The sequence below is a fragment of the Lygodium microphyllum genome, chromosome 4, assembly GCF_053477565.2.
Source record: "Lygodium microphyllum isolate KBCC chromosome 4, Lygodium_microphyllum_v1.1.10, whole genome shotgun sequence".
Classification (NCBI taxonomy): domain Eukaryota; kingdom Viridiplantae; phylum Streptophyta; class Polypodiopsida; order Schizaeales; family Lygodiaceae; genus Lygodium; species Lygodium microphyllum.
Window position 1 is genome coordinate 109,312,156 of NC_141138.1, and position 19,624 is coordinate 109,331,779.

Genomic DNA, 19,624 nt, shown 5'->3' on the forward strand with positions numbered 1-19,624 from the left:
TTCTGAGTTCTCTTCTTTTGCAATGTTCTTCTATCTTTTGTTCAACAATCTATTTCAGCATTCTTTCATGCTTCCATTACTACATCCACTTCCGACAATGTCCTTGGCTTTGCTTCAGCTCATCCCACTCTTGTTGCACATCGGCTTCAAAGAATGAAAGCAGAAATAGTTACCCTACCTGTGTTAGTTATGTCAGTATGTCATCTCTTGGTTGTGAGTTCCTGTCAGAGTCTAACGGAGACATAGGAGCTCTGGCAGTTTAGGTGCATTTTCTTTCTCTGTCGACTTCCTGTGTGCATTCCTAGGCCAGTTACTGCTTTCCACAGTCTCCCTACACCTACAAATATTCTCATTGTCATTGTCATTTGGGATTCTTTCCGTGGTCACCTCTAATTTTTCTAGTGTTTTTCCTCAAAATGAACAGCATTAAATGCTGGTCAGCCAGCTTTTTTGGCACCTGCTGATTCAAGTCAGCCAGATTTGGGCATTTATGGCTATTTATAGTAGCCAGCCCCTCCACTTGGCAAATACGCACACTCTTCAATCTTCAATCTTCCCTTTGAATATGCGCACCCCGATACTCCAACTCTCCATGCTTGGTACTGCCATCATCATCAACCTGATCTAGTGCCCTCACTGACATTTTGGGCTGTGTGCAAGGACTAATCAGTCCACCATCATTGTATCAACATTCTTCTTCAGTCAACAGAATATTCTTCCTTCATCTTCAGCTTCCTCTGTGTGTGTGTGTGTGTGTGTGTGTGTGTGTGTGTGTGTGTTTTCTCGTGTTTCTCTTCGGTTGCACACTCTCACATGGTATCAATGCCTATAAGTGAGGATGTGGTCTAGAGATATATTATAGAAAAGCAGGTATATGTCACAAAGAAGCAGCTCAAATCTTCAAAACACAAATTTTCAGCCTGCATTTACAGCCCACACACATGTTGCACTACCCGTTTGATCTTCCTGATAGCCAGGCAACAACATTGAAGCATCAGACGGTATCTATTTCTACGTTTTGCAAGTGACCACGTCCTGGTGCAAGTGACAACATCCTGGTGCAAGTGACAACTTCTTGGTGCAAGCAACAGCTTTGTGGTTGCAACCGACAGCTTTTCCTTGATAGATGATACATCTACAATCTCTGTAGCCGACTGCCTTCTGTCTTTCCCGTTGTCTCCATCAAAACACAAATTTCTAGGTGATTGTAGGATCGAAGATGTCTTACCAGTTCACAAGCTTTGATGACTCATAGGAGCTTCTTTCCAAACATACTTCTAAGCGGAGACACAATTATCACGATTATAGTTGGCGAGAGGAGTCCCCCATTCGCACCCATCCAACTTCTATTCATCTATCACAAAAGGTTCCATCCAAAGTGAAGATGCCATCCTTGATACCCTTGGTACAAGTGTATGTTTGACCTCATTACCCAAAGAAGACAAACTCGATGGTTCAAACTATTTGTTGTGGTCATGTAAGGTGGAGCGCATACTCGATACCTTCGATCTTTGGGCTCTTGTTTCAAATTCCATCCCCCGTGCTAAAAGGAGAATCTAGCAGATTGGACTTCTAAGGACCAAGCAACCTTGTGGGATCAGCTCAACTCTCGAGCTCGATCCTTTCTCTTTATGAGTTTACAAGATTTTGTCCTTGTGCATGTTCGCAGGTTGAAGACCGCGGCGGAAGTATTGATGAAGCTTGCATCTTTGTACTAGCACAAGACATCCGCCCATAAGATTTCCCTTGAGAAGAAGTTGCAGATGCTTAATCTTGATGATTCCTCCTCTATGAAGAAGCCCATCAGGAAGATAGAGGACATGAGAGGTGAGCTTGCCTCTCTTGGTCAAACGATATCCTCTGAAGGTATGGCTATGATCCTTCTGACTCAACTGCCATCTCCTCGGTTCGATATCTTCTACACTAGCCTTATCACATTGAGAACCCAGAAGACACTCTTATGGGAGGAGCTTTCACCGCTTGGCTTGGAGCATAAACAACGATTCAAAGATGTTGGGGCCAGTGGTTCTAGCTCAACCAAGGCATTTACTACAAATACAAGTGGAGGGAAGAAGAAGAAGGCGCAAGCCAAGGACAAGAAGGATGAGAAAAAGGAGAAGCGGCCCAAGTGCCACACTATGGGAAGGGCACTCATCCTGAAGAGAAGTGTTGGCAAAAGTACCCCCATCTGAAGCCAAAGGAGAAGGATTCAGAGAATACAAAGGCTGCCCCAGCAACGACGGAGTCTATCTTTGTGCATGTATTTTCCAAGGAGGATACAGCTCTTCTTCCACTCAGAAGAAGAGCTGTATCCTCAGAAGAAGAGCTGTATTTTCCAAGGAGGATACAGCTCTTCTTCCACTCAGAAGAAGCCTTGGCTCCTTGATAGTGAAGCCTCTTCTCACATGACCTACACACAGGATTGGCTTCAGGATTTGAGCGCCGGAGGGGACACTATCATCATTGGTGACAAATCTATCGTCCCCCTTCGAGGAGTGGGAACTATTCCTTTGTTGCCAGATAGGCAATCTTCTTCAACCAAAGTTCTCTATGTACCGAATTCAAGTTTTAACCTATTGTTTGTTCATGGTCTTACATGGCTTGGTATCCACATGGTATTTACCCAGGAAGCAGTGACAATGAAGGACGCTTCAACAAGTATTCTTCTTTGGAAAAGATCCCTGGAGGGTAGGCTTTACACGCTAACTACCTTAGCTATGAGGCCTTTCCATGAGCGTGGGCTGCTTTTGTCAGAAGTGGAGCAGCGGTGGAAGCATAAACATGTGCTGAAATAAACTGCTGAAACACAAGACAAAAAGAGAAAAGAAAAGAACACGATACAGATGAGAACTCAGATGTATGCACGGGAAATGGAATCCATATATCTGAACACGACACAGTCGCATACGACAGTGAGTCACTGGCTGCGTGGGCACTGGCACTGGCTCCTCTCTCCACAGAGTCTGCAAATGGTGAAGATGAAGTGACCGACTGAGGAGGAGCCACTGAGTATAAATAGGCTGAAAAAGTGGGGAGCAATAATGCTGGTCGGACAGCATTAAAGCTGGCCGACTGGTGCATAAAATGCTCCACTGGCATAAAATGCCACACCAGAAAAATACCTAAAATACCCAATAAAAATGCCCAGCCCAGATCAAGCTCAGACTCACACATGAGCTGACAAATACTCCGCTAACACCCTCTCTCAGATCATGGGTGATCTGATACAATACAATAGTACAATGAAAAGGGATCAGAAACTATACAACATAGAACCACCAAGTAGAACCATGGATACCCAAGCAGTGGGTGATCAAGCCACCACCAAGGTGCCTCGAAGAGAACCTGATGTCGATGTCGATCGTACCAAACACCTGAAAATAGAGAAGATCATAGCATGTCTCTGTGTCCATCACTAATGTCTCGCAGGAGCATACAAGACCATCCTGTCAAAAATGCCTCTGAACATAGGTGACCATGGATTCCTCGCCTTTGGCCAGACCGCCAAAGTGTCCCCTCATGTGAGCTCCAGACGAAAGCCTCCCGCTCTCTGTCAGATAACCAGCTCAGCATGAACCTGGATGTCAATCCCAGCTCCAGGATTTGATTCCGCCAGACTGAAGTCGATGAGTCAGGGAAGTCCCTCTCTGGAACTTGTGCACCTGTATAAAAGTATAGATGAGGTGCGGCTGCCCCATCTGAACACCCGCTCACACTCCCTCTCTGGCACAAGAGAGTCGTGAGGGATGACCTCATCACCACCACTAGAAAGCAGCCGAGAAAGGGGCCACCAAGCCCTTCCCGCGATCCGAAGAAGAGGATCCCTTCCGCGCCTTGGACTTCACCTTGGTCGGAGGATCGGAGTCGGAGTCTGATGAAGGAAAGGACTCATCGGTAGAGTCAACATCCCGCTTCGTCTTTTGCTCCTTCTTCCTGAAAGCCGCTAACTTCTTGCAGTCCTTCTGCAAATGTCCCTTCTTGCCACAGTGGTAACACTGGGCCTTCGACTTCTTCTTCCCGTCACCCCTCTCTGAAGCTACATAAGCCTCACCTCCATAATGTGCCGGAAGCCGCCCCTGTAATCTCAAGGATGCCTCATGCTCAAGAAGCATCGAGGTCATATGTGTAAAACTGACAGGAGTCGATGATGTCTGCGCCCGCAAAGCATTGGCCACTCCATCAAACTCCGGGGGGAGCTTGTAGAGAACCGTCCCGACAAGATGCACCTCGGGAAGAGCAGATTGCATGTGCCAAAGCTGGTCCTGTACCTGCGTAACACGAAGAAGAAAAGACTGAATAGTATCTTTCGGCTCAAACTTCATCTGCTGGAGCTGGCCATAAAGTGTGACGGCCCGCATGGTGAAAGGTGCCTCGTACATCTGCTGCAACTTCTGCCATACTTCAGGAGATGTCCTACAGGAGGTAACCGCCGGTAAGACCGCTTTAGAAATACACCGAAGCAACGCCGAGTAAGCACGGGCATCGTCCGAGTCCCATGTGAGCGCCGCTTCCTCATGGTTGTCCTCATCAAAGTCTTCAGGAAGAGGAAAAGAACGGAGAGGTCGAGCAATAGCTCCACAGACGATGTACCATAGCCGCTTCTGCACAAACCAAGCTTTCATGACAGCACTCCATGTGAGATAATCACGTCCATGTAACTTATCATCAGTGAAAGTGCACGGAGGAGCCATATGGAGAGGATAAGAAGAGAAGTAGAGAAGAGATGGAATGTAGAGAGGAAACACAGCCAAAACACAAGCACAGACTACAGAAAATGAGAGTTCACATGCAATAGAACCCAAAATCTGATCAATAGAAGACAAAATCTGCTGCAGAAAGTCAAAAAATCAGTCAAAAACTGCCAAAAACAGAGAAAACGGCCTGAAGTAACAGTCACCCAGCCACGAGAGATGCTGAATCAGCAAAACGCAGGCTGTAAACTGGAGATAAACAGGTAGAAAACTGTCGCCAGCAGCTGCAGATGAAAAACGCAGGCAGCAGAGGGTGCGTAGGCAGCAGAGAGGGCGGAGGCAGCAGGCGATGGCAAAACTGCAAAAAACGCAGGCTGAAAACAGCCCCAAAACAGGTCGCCTGGCTGCGGCAGCAGTCATCTGATCAGCAGGGGTACAAAACAGTCCTGAAATCAGCAAGAAAACACAGCAGAAACACAAATCCTGAAAACTGATACCATGTCAGAAGTGGAGCAGCGGTGGAAGCATAAACATGTGCTGAAATAAACTGCTGAAACACAAGACAAAAAGAGAAAAGAAAAGAACACGATACAGATGAGAACTCAGATGTATGCACGGGAAATGGAATCTATATATCTGAACACGAGACAGTCGCATACAACAGTGAGTCACTAGCTGCGTGGGCACTGGCACTGGCTCCTCTCTCCACAGAGTCTGTAAATGGTAAAGATGAAGTGACCGACTGAGGAGGAGCCACTGAGTATAAATAGGCTGAAAAAGTGGGGAGCAATAATGCTGGTCGGACAGCATTAAAGCTGGCCGACTGGTGCATAAAATGCTCCACTGGCATAAAATGCCACACCAGAAAAATACCTAAAATACCCAATAAAAATGCCCAGCCCAGATCAAGCTCAGACTCACACATGAGCTGACAAATACTCCGCTAACAGCTTTGGCAAGCTTGTTATGGTCATCTCAATTTTGATGCTATATGGCGGGCTTCTCGAAAGAAGATGATGAAGGGACTTCCTGACTTCCCTCCTTTTCACACTTTGTTCCCTAGATGTTTGAGGGGCAAGCAGCATAGGCAACCTCATCCCCAACTTACCACTAGGAGGGCTTCTTCCCCGCTTGAGTTGATTCACACCGCCCTTTGCAAATCTATGAGCACGGCCTCCCTTGGAAAGACCAAATATTTGATACTAACTATCAACAACTTCAATCATTATGTGTGGCCTTATTTTTTGGAGTACAAGAGCGAGGCATACTCCTGCTTCTATGAGTGGAAGGTGTTTGTGGAGACACATACTACTTGTGAAGAAGACTGCTAGGGTTTGCACTAAGGAAACACAAAGTGTACGACCACGATAGAAACACAAAGACACAGACACAAACACACAGAGCAAGACTCAAACCCTAAATGCAAAACTCAAAAACTCAAACACTAAACGCAAAACTCAAAACTCAAAACTCAAATACAAACAAAAGAAGAAAGAGAGAGAACACAACTCTGAAGTGAATGAATGCTGTAAATGAATGTAAGAGTGTACAGTGTGCTCAAGGGCAGAGCAATGTCGGAGAGTGACATCCACCAAAGATGGATCCCAAGTCTATAATCACTAGTCGAAGTGTGAAGAGAGAGGAAACTGCAAAACACTGACACCACGGGCTGCCAAAGACAGAGGCGACAGCTACAGAGGGGAGAGATGATGCTAGGCGGCTCCAAAAGGATGCAAACGCAAGTTGTAGGATGTCGCCTGATGTTGGAGACGGCACCTAGAGACCAAACGCAACCAGGGAGAAGGCGCCAGACAGTGGGCGACAGCTAGAAGAAGGCATCAAGGCACTGCGAGGCTCGAGGGAGAGGTGGCAACAGTCGCAAAGGTCAGACAGCCGCGTGGAGGTAGATTGATGGCTGAAATCTGCATTGGAGAGTGTGAAATTTGCACAGATGGAATGAGACTGAATGGGAACAGCCTATCTATTTATAGATGTAGAAGGGTGTCCCAAAAATTAGGGTTTTTGGGAGACCACTGAAACTCTCTCAGACCACTCCCCTCTTAAGGGTTTTTCATTAATTAAGTGTGTTTTGGGGCTGTTTACGAATGCTAATCAGCTAAAAAGCGTGTTTTAGCTCAACACTTCCAAGGTTTGTGGCGTACGAGCCGATCATGTTGGAGAGTTTACTTCTAACCTCTTTTCTCCGTTTTGCAAGGATCACAGCATTCAGGTGGAGTATACCCGTCCGGACTCACCTTTGGAGAATGGTGTGGTGGAGTGTGCAAATTAGGCCATGGTAGAGATGGCGCAATCGATATTGGAGCATCGGGGTCTTTCTCATTTCCTTTGGAGTGAGGAGGTGGCTGCTGCACTTTACATCTACAACTATTCCCCAACTTCTACACTACTGGACATGACTCCCTACGAGGCTTTCTTTGGTCGAAAGCCCTCCGTGTCTTACTTCTGCATCTTTGGATGTGATGCATTTGTCCATGTGGACAAAAAGAAGACAAAGGCGACGTAACTAGCCTTCCTCCTCGGATAGGGTGGTAAATAACTTGATTAAGCACTATTTACAGCAATTAACAAATTCACAAAACCAAAAAGTACACTTTACCATATAATCTTGGACATTGGACAACCTATTGGCGCAAAAACTGACACCCCTTTCGGTATTTACTTAACTTAATTAAAAAAGAAGTTGATGTATAATGGGATTCTCCCAATTCCTTTCCGTATTCCAACTCCCCTTACTATCCAAAATGACCAGCAAGTCTTCAATCTGATTTGCCCCTTGATTCGAGCAGTCGATTGGCCTTCACCTATTTTGATGGAGATGGAAAATGCCCCAAATTCATTGATTTGCTGGGTCCCTCTACCCGAATTTGACTAAAAATAGCTTTAGCCCTATTGAATCCAAGTCTTGGAGCTTCCAATTTCTAGCATGCTTCCCGAGGCTGCTACTAAACCCTAATTTCTGTTGCAAATTAGGGTTTACAGCAGAGAAATTTGCGATTTCTCAACCTCTAGTGATCTTAATGCTGCAATCTTCGGAGCAAGGCTGTAGAAAGGCTGGGAGATTAGAGAGAATGCTGAGAAGAGAAAAAAATCAGACTTTCTTCACACGAAGAATTGAAGAAAATCTGTCATTTACTGCTGCTGCCCTGTCTCAACAGCTTGTAGATGCAAAGAACTGAAGAAAATCAAATATTTACTACTGCTACCCTATCTCAACAGCCTGTAGATGCTGTCACTTGCTATTGATTGGTCTTCTCCTGCCCCTGGTTGCCTCAAAAGATCCTCCAATGGCTACACATCAGACCAATAGCATCTCCTCTCTCTCTCTTGCAGGCTGAATACACTAAAAATGTCTCTCTCCAGCCTCTAAAGACGTTTTTCAGTCTTGCATGGGCATTTTTGACAAGTGGCAACCTTCACGAATAATTTTCCAGCATTATCCATAATTAAATATTAATTTTCAGTCTTTAAATACTCAAAATTAATCTAATAATTATTTCAATACCTTGAAAAATAATCTAACTGGCCAATAATTAAATTGGCTAGGCAACTTTCATTCCCGAGTGTCTCTACGCCATCTTTGACCATCAGATTGGCGTTAAGTGCCATTAAACGCCACTTCTCTAGTGTCACCAACTGACACTTATGACCAAATGAATCACCTAGGCCAACAACTGGCACCAAATACCACCAAGTATTTGTGCAACATAACTTACAACAACTTTTGCCTTCGACAACCCGTGATTTCCTCAGGTCCCGAGCTCGTAAATTTACTCTAACCCCAGTTACGCCTCACATGTGCAACATTTACTTAACCATATGATTAAAAATTAATCCACATGTTAAGTGAGGTTTCAAAAATACATGTCCTCATGACAGGCAAAGCTTGACTTGAGGTCCAAAAAGCTCATCTTCGTGGGCTACAACACTAGCACAAAGGAATATTGACTCTACAATCCGAAGACAAGGAAGCTTGAGGTGAGCAAGGATGTGATATTCAACGAGGCTCCAACCTCCGAGGATCCTATCAATAGTTCTATTCCAAGTGATTCTTCCTCATCGACTGACCCTCCCCCACCCTCAGTTCTTCTCCTTCCTTCTAGGTTGCCTCTTAGCACCTCGTCTTTGGCTCCTCCCCCTCCTGCTTCTCCACCCTCTACTCCAGCTTCCTTATCACGTTTGATGGATGCAACTACTACTTTGTCACATACTTCCAGCCCTTCAACCTCCCCTCCGGAGTCTTCTAGGATTGATCCACTACCAAAGGGGGAGCCTTGTTTAGATGAGAAGGATTTACCTTCCCTTAGTGCGAGGGAGTCCCTTTCACAGACATGTAAATTGCGCGTACTGGAGGCTACTCAATCCCTCCCGCAACAAGATGCGCCTATTCAGATTTCTTGTTTTGGTACCAACAACTCATACAAGATTCAAGTATTTCTCGCTTTCCTGCTTCTCCTACAGGTCCATGTAGATCAGCTCACTTACACGCTCACTGAAATAGTTCACTTTATGTGAACTGTGCTCTTATGTCACAAATTCTTCATGCCAATGAGCCTGCTACAGTTGAGGAGGTTCTCGCAAAAAATAATTAGCATCAAGCCATGCAGGAGGAGCTCGATTCTATCGGCCATAATCAAACTTGTGAATTGGTTCCGCATCTCTCAAAGTGGATAGTGATAGACGTGGAGTGGGTCTATAAGACCAAGTACCTTCCAAATGGTTCCTTGGACAAGCACAAAGCTAGGCTTGCAAGCAAGGGTTTTACTCAGAGGGCAGATTTAGACTATTTTGAGACTTTTGCACCTACATCTTGGATATCTACTATTTGGCTTATTTTGGCTCTTGCAGCCCACCACTACTAGCTTGTTTATCAGATGGACATAAAGTCTACCTTCTTGAATGGGGTCGTTCAAGAGAAATTTTATGTTTCACAACCTCTAGGTTTTCTTATGCAAGGAAAGGAGGACCATGTCTACAGATTGCGAAAGGCCCTCTATGGCCTAAAGCAAGCTCCTCGTGCTTAGTACTAGTAGATTGGTTTCTTCTTTCTACGGAGTGGCTTTCACCAATTAGCTCATGACCCCAACCTATACTTCAATGTTGAGGGTGACAAGTGTGTTTTGCTCATCTTGTACGTGGATGATCTTATGCCACCCATTATAGGTATCTTGTTAACTCCCTCGTCTCGCGTATTTACACTCCGTTGGATGTTTCTTTTGTTGTGGTATTGTTGTCTTCTTTTATGGAGACTCCCACTTAGGAGCACTGGAGAGCAGCATTGCACATTCTTCGTTATTTACCGGGGACTCAATCCTGCGGGATCATGTATGGAAAGGGCGTTATTCTCTCTAGTTTAAGTGATTCTGATTGGGCAAGTGATGTGGATTCGTAACGGTCCACTACAGGTTATGTCTTCTCCCTTGGATCAAGAGTTATCTTGTGGAGCAACAAGAAGCAGCCTACTATAGCTCTTTCTTCTACACAAGTAGAGTATCATGCATTATGTTCTGTAACTATGGAGGCAGTTTAGATTTATCACATGTTGGTAGAGATTGGTTTTCCTCAGCCTGGACCTACGGAGCCGCACATGGACAAATAAAGTACTCTAGCTCTGGCAAAGAACCCTATGTTTAACTTGAGTAGTCAAGGGTGGGGAAAGGTAAGGCTCATGTAGAGTCAACGGTAGGCAACAATCACTATCTCTCAATGGAGCAGATAGCAAAGCCAAAGTAATAGAGAGCGTCGAACAATCAATCTCACAAAGGAGCAGATTGTTGAGGGAACGGTAGCCAACAATCACTATCTCTCGAGGCAACAAACTGCAAAACCGCAAGTTGTCGAGGTCCATTCTTGAAACCCTAGAAGAAGTAGAAGTAACATACGTAGCGCATTGTGGCAATCGCGAGGAGGCCGTGGTACCAGTCAATCCTCCTACGGCTCGAAAGAGCGCATCGGATGCATCTCATTGCCTTGAGCACAAAAATCTAAAAGCCAGTGCGGAACAAACTTTGTGGCCCAAAAGGAAGAGGTGGCACAACGAGTGCTTGGGGGTAGACACACATACTCCAATGGAGTAGGAAGTAAAGGTCCATGGTGGCAAACATTAGTGGGGGCTCTAGCGATGTCGAAAGAGGAGCATCCAATGGTTTGTCCATCTACTTGCGGAGAAGTCGTAGCACCAAAGTGTCAACCTATAAAAGGGAGGGTGGGTTGCGGAAGAAGAGAAAGGTACCTTTGTCTCCTCGTGATGCAACGGAAATGAAGGGGGAAATCAGTAGAGATGATGCTGAGCCCACAACCTATCTTTGCCTTCTCTGATGAACAAGATCTTTAACTCTCTGAGCTCCTGCGCTTTGATACCGTGTCAAAAATAGCAAGTATGCTCTCTCTCGAGGGAGCAGGTTGCAGAACCGCAAGTAGTCGAGTTGGCATTCCTAAACCCCTAGAAAAAGTAGAAGCAACCTCCGTGGCGCATTGTGGCAGTCATGAGGAGGCCATGGTACCAATTGATAATCACCAACTGTCAAGGGAGCAAAATGCAATCTTCTGATGCCAGGGAGACTTGGGCAACAAAATTCAAATCCTAGAGTGTTAGAGCTGTCAAACGCAATAAGAGCAACCCAAATGATGACACCGGGTGGATAATGATGACGCCAGATGATAGATAATAAGCCAGGCTGCAAAAACACAAGTCCCAATAGCCTCTGTGAGACGAGTGACGCCACGTGATGGAGAAGGAGCCAAGCTGCAAAAACGCAAGTGAAGGTGGAGCCTAAAGGAGAACGGTACTGACGCTAAGCAAATGATGGTGATGCCAGGTGAAAGATGCTCCAAACGCAAGGCCTAATGATAGAACAAGGCGCCTAAAGCAAAAGAGGGTGGGTGAAGGCAACCACGAGCCATGAACTGCAATGTCCTCTTGAAGGGGTGTGAGGGCAGTGGAAGGGACTGATGAGAGAAGCGAAAAGGTAGTGACCAAAGAAGGTGGTGAAAAATGATTGAAGAGAGTGGTGAGGTGGTAGAAGTATGAATGAAGTGACTGTCTATTTATAGGTATAAGCTCTCTAGGGTGAAGCACCACTACGGGGGCGCCAACTAAAAAAGCGGCCAAAATGTGGACACCAACACTTTTTGGGGTTGTCAATTTGAAAGCCTAAATAAAGTGTGTGAACTAAAGAAGTGGTTTCTCAACAATGGTGACCACCTATCACTTGAATCTCCCAGAATGGGGTATTCCTCAACCCCTTCTGATCTCCACAAAAGTTTAAAAAATGAACATCTCTTCTTATGTAAATGTCGTAAGTCTCTAGATCATGCAAACAATAACGTACTGATTGGCTCTTGTAGCCCACGAACAAGTGTCCTGCAACCTTCAGATCCATCTTCAATCACTCCTTGTTTGGAATGTGGACACATGTGTAACACCCAAAGATCCTAAGATAAGAAACATTATGTTTAGTGCCCAGATACACGTCAAAAGGCATCATACCTAGAACTATTGACGTCAAGGATCTGTTAAAGATATGTACAACCATCACTAAAACCTTTGCCTAAAGAGCCTAGGGCACCTTCCAATGTTTCAATATAGTCCTCACCATCTCTAATACAATCTTATTCTTTCACTACAATACTCCCTTTTCTTATCAAGTGTTGGTGTTGGCTAATTCTTGGTGTATCCCAATTGTTGCGAAATTAATCGTATTCTGTCAAAGTAAACGCACTGCCTTTATCAATTCTAATAGTCTTTAACTTCCACCCAAATCACATTTCTTCATAGATCAGCCAATCTCCAAAGAGAAAGAATGCTTGTGATTTTAGATGCAAAAAGAAAGCCCGCATCATCCTGCTAAAGTTCTTGACGATAAGCTTCAAATATTTATTTCCTTAAGGGATTCTTGTCTCATAGGCCTACATAAATCTACAAAGACTAACTCTAAGGCGGTCTTGGCCCATCAAGATGCCTTGTCAAGGATCAAATCTCGTCATTGCTTTTCTTTGATGCAAGAGCCACATGGGATTTCATTCACCCCAACCTTTGATAAGCCATGAACCCTATACTCATGTGCTTCCATTTAAAGATACTCGTGGTTAGAGGTGACCAAAACAAGCATGCCAAAGTTCAATCTGGGATACATAAAGAAGAAGATAGCGAGAAAGAGCGGTTGTTTCCTCCGACGCTTATAGACATCACGGTCCTCTCATCCACGGCACATCACATCTCTGATTGACCATCATAGACCGAAAGAACTCACCATCAAACAATGAACTCCACAATCAGCCCTAGGCCACAAATCTTGCTCGCCAACAAGAGATGGATGCGAAGATTGTGCACCTAATGAACTCCGAATGTAAAGGTACCACTGTGCTCAACGAGAATGACCTAAATCTCACAACACAAACTAGGATTGAAGAACTGTGAACAATATAGACATTGCCTTGCATCATACACAAGTGCTCAATGCCTTCTTTGGATGGATTCATGTGGCACAAAATCCCACTATACACGGTCCATTCGCAAGCCATGGGTTACCATCACCACAACACCCTTTAATGAAAATGTCTCTGACATCTCCAAGTGAAGGAAGCTAATGAAGTTGGAGCAGTCACGGCTCTTGAAGGCTCAAGATCCTTCTTAGAATTCTCGTTCTTGACATCCTACTTCTTCTAAACTAGCCAATTTTTCTTTCAATAGCTTGTCTAGAAACACTTCTGATAGGCAAAGCCCTTCTCCTTCTTGGACTAATCATCCTTCTACTTCTTACCCTTCTTTGTATTTACATTTTTGCTTCTCAAAGTTACCAAATTTCCCCTTTGTGAAAAATCTAAATCTAAACCATCTTCCTAATCCAACACCATAGGCACCAACTCCCCCCATGAGATGGTATCAATATGTCCGAAAGTGATCAAAGAAGAATAAAAACCATTGTATCAAATGGGTACCTATGCCAATAAGGTAACGGCCATATCTTCGAAAGAGATCGCCTTTCCCATGCTAAAGATCTCTTGTTGCAACTTGTTCGTGTGATCCTTGATGGATGCAAACTTGTTGGCAGGTCCACATCTGTACCTCCATAGACACCTCTTCATGGGCATCACCCTGTTGTAAAGCTACTCCAAGTACAACCATATATGTTGTGCATCTGTCATATATACTTCACATGCACAATGACCACCATGTGCAAAAGAGAAATATGAAAGAGTGAATGCGAGCATTCAACTTGTCCATGTGCACTTGTGTCTTCTCCAAATCACCTTTCTTGGATGTGAAAAAAGTTATGGGGTCTTTAACCATTGGATGGTTAATCTATTTGGTCACGTACTCCAAAAAATTATAGGGCTCAAAGATAGCCTCCATCATCACCTTCCAAATGCTGAAGTTGACTTTGTCGAGCTTCTGATTCTCGGAAAGCAAAGGTAGAACATGGACCTTGCAGACTATGGTGGCCTTAAAAACCATGTTTAAGCCTCTAGACATCTTTCTTATGTCTTGAATTGGCCACACTTCTCGAGTAGTCTACCTTTGACTCTAAAAACGCAGCCAATTGGGACTTCCTCTGCCCAATCACAAAGCTTGCTTCATCAGCAAAGACAATGAAAATGCAAAATCTGCTCCAAAAGCTGAAAATGCAGCATTTTTCAGCACTTTTTAAGTTCCTCCACTAAGTCCTTTATAAATATTAGATCAGCACTCTTCCTTCTGACACTAATCCTCTTGATCAACAAATTTGGCAAATCTTCCTCCCTCCATGTGCTTCTCTGCTTGCTCCAACTGTAGGTTGATGCATGGCCCTCAAACTTACACTTATACACAGAAAATGCAGCTCCATTGACGTGCTGAAAACCCCTCTTCAAATGTGTCCACCTTGATACAATGCTTTGCTGATTTAACACCATGTCAAAGTGTAGTGTTGCAAGAGCGGATATACCACCTGAGAATAGTGGAGCACAGAGAGAGACACAGAGAGAGAGAACTCAAAAAAGAGTCAATGATGAAGATTAAAATCTAGAAGCAAAATATGGGCATGGTGAATATTGGAGTACGTTGGCACCCTAGCCTCACACTCTTTGACAAAACAAAGTACCTGACTGCTAAGGCCGGGCAGCATATGTAGGCTACATGAAAAAAAGAAATAAAGCAAGTCAGCCGGGCCTGAAATTAGCCAACTCCACCCCCACATAGCTACCTGCCTGGTCGTGTGACCTGCCCAACTACCCATTGGTCTCACCACCGTTACCCACACTACCCAAAAATAGCTCCCGCCTACCTAAAAACTTTATGCACTGCCCAAGCTGCCTAATCCGCCTAACTACACTACCCAATGGCCCTCTGCTTCCCTACTGCCCATCCAAGGAATGATCCTCTAACAAATATCAATGGCTCAACAATATCCTATTGAAGAAGAGAGTCTAGGAGCACTTAACCAATTGCCCACAACCTATGTGGTTGTGCATGCTCTTGTGCTTTGTTATATGAATACTATTTTCCAAGTTTATTATTTATGAGTTCACGTGCTCTTAACGCTTGTTCTTTTGTTCAATTCTGCCATAACATAATATAAAAAGAATTTGTGTCCTTTATATTATCTTATATAGTTAATTGTTTATTAAATTTGTTTCAAATGTTGTTACTAGATATAAAGAAAAGTGCATTAGAGCTGGCATTAACATGTAGTTGCAAATTATGGTCAACCTACACAGTGGGTTTGAAAAAAATAGACATTTCCATCTATGTGACGACCTGATTGGGAGTATGTGATCAAAACTCAAGCATATCAAGGTTAGGCTCACACATAGAAATGATTAATGCCATCAAGTGTGAACTAGATCTGCCTAAACAAACAATTACGATCAACAAGATTATATGATCATGAAATGTTTGTATAATATACATATGTAGGCTAAGAGCCTAAAATACATATATCTTTGTATAGAACTCGTATAAAGATTTTAACACTGTTTTTATAATATACTCATAAAGAGTTTTCATAAGATATCCATATTGAAGGAATCCTTAAATTTTAAGAGATTCCTAAATTTTCAAAGCCTCAAACTAATCTAAAACTACTAGTCCTAAAAGCTATGGATGACATTTTAAAAATAGTAAATTTTCTATTCTAGCAAATATTTACTAAATTTAGTTGTTTTTATTATTGACAGTAATCATCCCAAAAAGGAAAACCATAGAGAAGAGATGAGTGTGAAAACACTTATCACACAAGCTTCCAAGTATCCTTCCACTTATCATACCCTCATGACATGTGGCTAGACACTTGCACTTTCCCTTCTTGCACTAGCTCCCCATTTTCTTCTATAAAGAGAGCTTATTTTTATTTATTCTACAACAGTTTTCTTAACTATAAACTCCTATATGATAATTGACGATAGCCTAAAGTTAGCCCCATCCATCTACATCATCAATCTTCACTCCTTCACCATCAAAAACCATATTCTTTTTTTTTCACTACTATTTTATAAAATAACGAATTTGTAAATTCATTACAACTCTTCTTCCTTGAGCTCTTTATTCATTTCGAGAACAAGAACTAAGTCATATCAATGTAATGCTAATCAACAATGGAGAAAGGCTGATTTTTTCTCTATCCACTCAAGAAAAAAAAAAATTCACAAAGTACCACATGTGTGTATGTATATCTTTTCATAATCTTATGAGAGTGAGAACTACTCCTCCTCACTCTCTAGTTGATTGTATAAATGAGCTCTTCCTTAAAGGACCTGGGTTGAGCAGAATTTTTTTAAAAAATTTAGTGGAAATGGTAAAGGGGAGGGGGATCGCCCATCTCCAAACCTCAATCTTATCTTCATTACTTTTATATTTCCATGGCTGTAAATTGTCATACTCAGCTTTAAGGATTTGTTCTCTTCATTTCTTGAAACACTAAACAAACAAATATTATAATTATTGAGCATACTACGTTGTTCAAAGTGTTTACAAGTTCTCAATGTATACATCAACTTCATTGATTTGCCTCCATTGCTCCATATTTATCTAACAAGACCCTCTAGTCATGAGTAGGAGTGACTATCCTACAATTGCTACTTGATAAAGTTATGTTCTTAGATGCATAAAGGCTCGGAACTCCAACCTCTAAAACTCACCAACTTTCATGAAAACATTAGCTTAAAACCCCTTTTTTTGGCATGTGGAGAAGAGGATCAACAATTCACACTCAATGAAGGCTTGCTTCAATAACTTGAGCATCAACCAAATAAACTGGTAGAGAAAAGTCCATCTTGCACTATGCGCATGCAGTAAAATCCATGGTGTTAAACATCCAAGCAAGATACTAGCTGGTGTAGCACAAGTCCAGTGAATTTATGTCAGCGAACAGCCTTCTAATGAAGAAATAAGTCATTTTTGCATTGATTAATGTTAGGGACTGCAGTTATGTCTTTCTTCTGTAGGCATCAGAATCTGCCAACCAAAAAAAAAAAAAAGATAACCTACAGAGCCAGCCTCCACAGCTAGGTGCCTGAACCATGAACAAGTCAAACAACACACACATAGCAAAAATACAACTCTGATAGCCTTGGAGCTGGAGCAAGATACTAGAGCAATTGTCACAGTTTTTGACGTTATCTCTAAGCAGCAACAAGTGACAACTACCGCAATGCTTTCCAATGTTATCTCTAAGCGGCAAACCTGTTTCACTTGAGAGAAATTGTACGACTCCCATGTTTCATGACCCATGGTTCATTCCCCCTGAACTCAGACTCCCGAGTCCCTGATAAAGTAGAGCATTTATACAGAAAAACTTCAGTCCATGTTGACAGCCTCCTATTGACACACTGCAGGCACCAAATGACGCTGATTTGTGGATTTCTAGCGTACCGACAAGAGTTCAAGGCTTTACGGCAAAGAAAAGCTCACGACTACATAGATTATCTGCATTCTGGGAACTGCACATTGCTAATGCACACAAAGCTGTCCTGAAATCCCATAGGCTTGACAACGGCTTACCAGATGTCTTCAGGGATGCCATACTTGATGAGGTCTTCGTTTTCAAACTTGTCCAGGCCCATGTAGATGACATAATCGCCAGCCTCCGGCCGTGCCTTGAAGTAGAACACCATGGCGTGGCTGCGGAGAGAGGCGGAACAATGGCGCCTGTAGTAGTCTAGCTCCTCCTGTGCTGCGATGGCTTCCGGAGAAGGAATCTGGAACGCCCGGGCTCTATCGACGAGGAGGGCATCGTGCTGGCGCGCTAGAGAGACAGAGAGATGGCGCACTAGACAGGGCAGACGTTCTCCGAGACTCCGTGACGCAGTGGGAGAGCATCTTGCTCCGGCATCTTAGACTGTCAGGCGAGAACCGAAGGTGACAGAAAATGGCGCGATCGTCATCATCACCATCATCGTACGATAGACACCACATCAGAACGCAGCATTGCGCGTGACTGCCGATAAAAGGACGAGTGCCCTGTCATCACATTCACAAAATTAAGTCAATTGATTGGATTATGCGGAGTCCATGGCATCCAAAGTTTGATAGGGTGTCGTAGGAGTGCTTCTGCTTGCTCCTCTAAATTTCGTGACTTGGCTCAATAGAGACAATATGTCCAAAATTAGATCAACTCTAGTTTGCCAAGCTTACTTGACCCCCACATAGGAGTTAAGTGGGGGGGAACTAGCTAAAAATGACAAGAGAGAGAGAGATGGCTCTCAAACGAGCCGACCAGTTGTAAAGGTGGGAATTTAGATGCCTAATTCCAAGCTGAGTTATGTGTGGTAGCATCGCTCATTCACGCTAAATCACACCTAGTCAAGTCCTTTGCCTAGGCATGGCATGGCCCTAAGTCCCCTTAGGCCATACGGCCTTCCATTCGTTTTTTTTTTTTAATGCAAAACTTTTTTAATAATGTGTTGCTTGATAGCGGTTATTTATTTTATAATCTCCTTAGCCGCTAGGGCCCCCTTTTTAGTGTTGTGGGCCATCATCGCACATCCAAATAATGCTAAATTTTATTCACAGGTTTACCTCACCTTCCATCCTTTGGATATAGTAGCTTTGCCTATAGGCAAAACATCCCCTCTGTGCCACCTAGTTTGGTATTGAGCCATGGACCTGACACACACTGCATTCCCAACCACCTAGGCTATCAATTCAAGGGTTATGGCCCTTCCATTTTTGCCATAAGGCCTTCGCAAAATCATTAAGATACTTTCGTTAAGAGTTAGATATTGGAGTGGCATTATCCAATTGGCTTGAATTTGCAAGTGAGCAATGACAACCTAATGATTGAAAAAAGTTTTGACCTAGCACTAAAGATCCAAGCAAGTTGGCATAAATAAATTTCTCTAGCATGAAATACAAATTCCACCATGAACATGATATATATGGGCCTATTGGCATATTTACTAATAAGAAACCATTAGCCTAATTTAGATTGTTAGTTTGGGTTGTGAGCCCTAGTAAGAGCCTAATGGGAACGTTAGAGCTTTGAATGTGTTTCCATTCATTTTAGTGTGCATTTCAATGTTTGTCAAGCATTTTAGAGCTCACACTACCCTATCAAATATGCATACTGCTATGATTTCTCCCAAGACATGCTACATCGTCATTTACACTCGATTGCAATAGATGTAGTAGTACTGCATTTATTACATTGATCAAATTTTCCAAGTCAACCAGATCAATATCAGCCAATTTTTCAACTTTTTTATTATTTATAGTAGTTAGTAGGGATAGGCAAATCATTAAATCTAGCTCAAGCTCTCTTTCAGGTGTATTCTTACTTTTATCCTATTATTCCATGTCAATGAGATTGTGATTGCATACTTGAATATTCAAGAAAACAAAGGGGAGAAGGTATATTACTTTAGGATTTAGGATAAGTAAAATAGCAAAATGAAAGGTTGCTTTAGGTTATGTGTCCATGCTAATCATTTTTTAAGTA

General features: G+C 43.2%; 1 protein-coding gene across 3 annotated transcripts in view; it reads right to left on the reverse strand.

Annotated features, from left to right (window-relative positions):
• LOC148037459 (uncharacterized) overlaps nt 1-18,178 on the reverse strand; it is a 77,481-nt gene extending 59,303 nt beyond the window's left edge. The window contains exon 1 of one of the 3 annotated variants that reach the window (XM_087676413.1): nt 17,689-18,178. In XM_087676413.1, the coding sequence (XP_087532539.1) occupies nt 17,689-17,801 (113 nt within the window). In that variant the 5' untranslated portion in view covers nt 17,802-18,178. The remainder of the gene's footprint in view (nt 1-17,688) is intronic. The other 2 variants (XM_087676412.1, XM_087676411.1) reach the window with 2 other exon arrangements.
• Between the last annotated feature and the right edge of the window lie 1,446 nt (nt 18,179-19,624).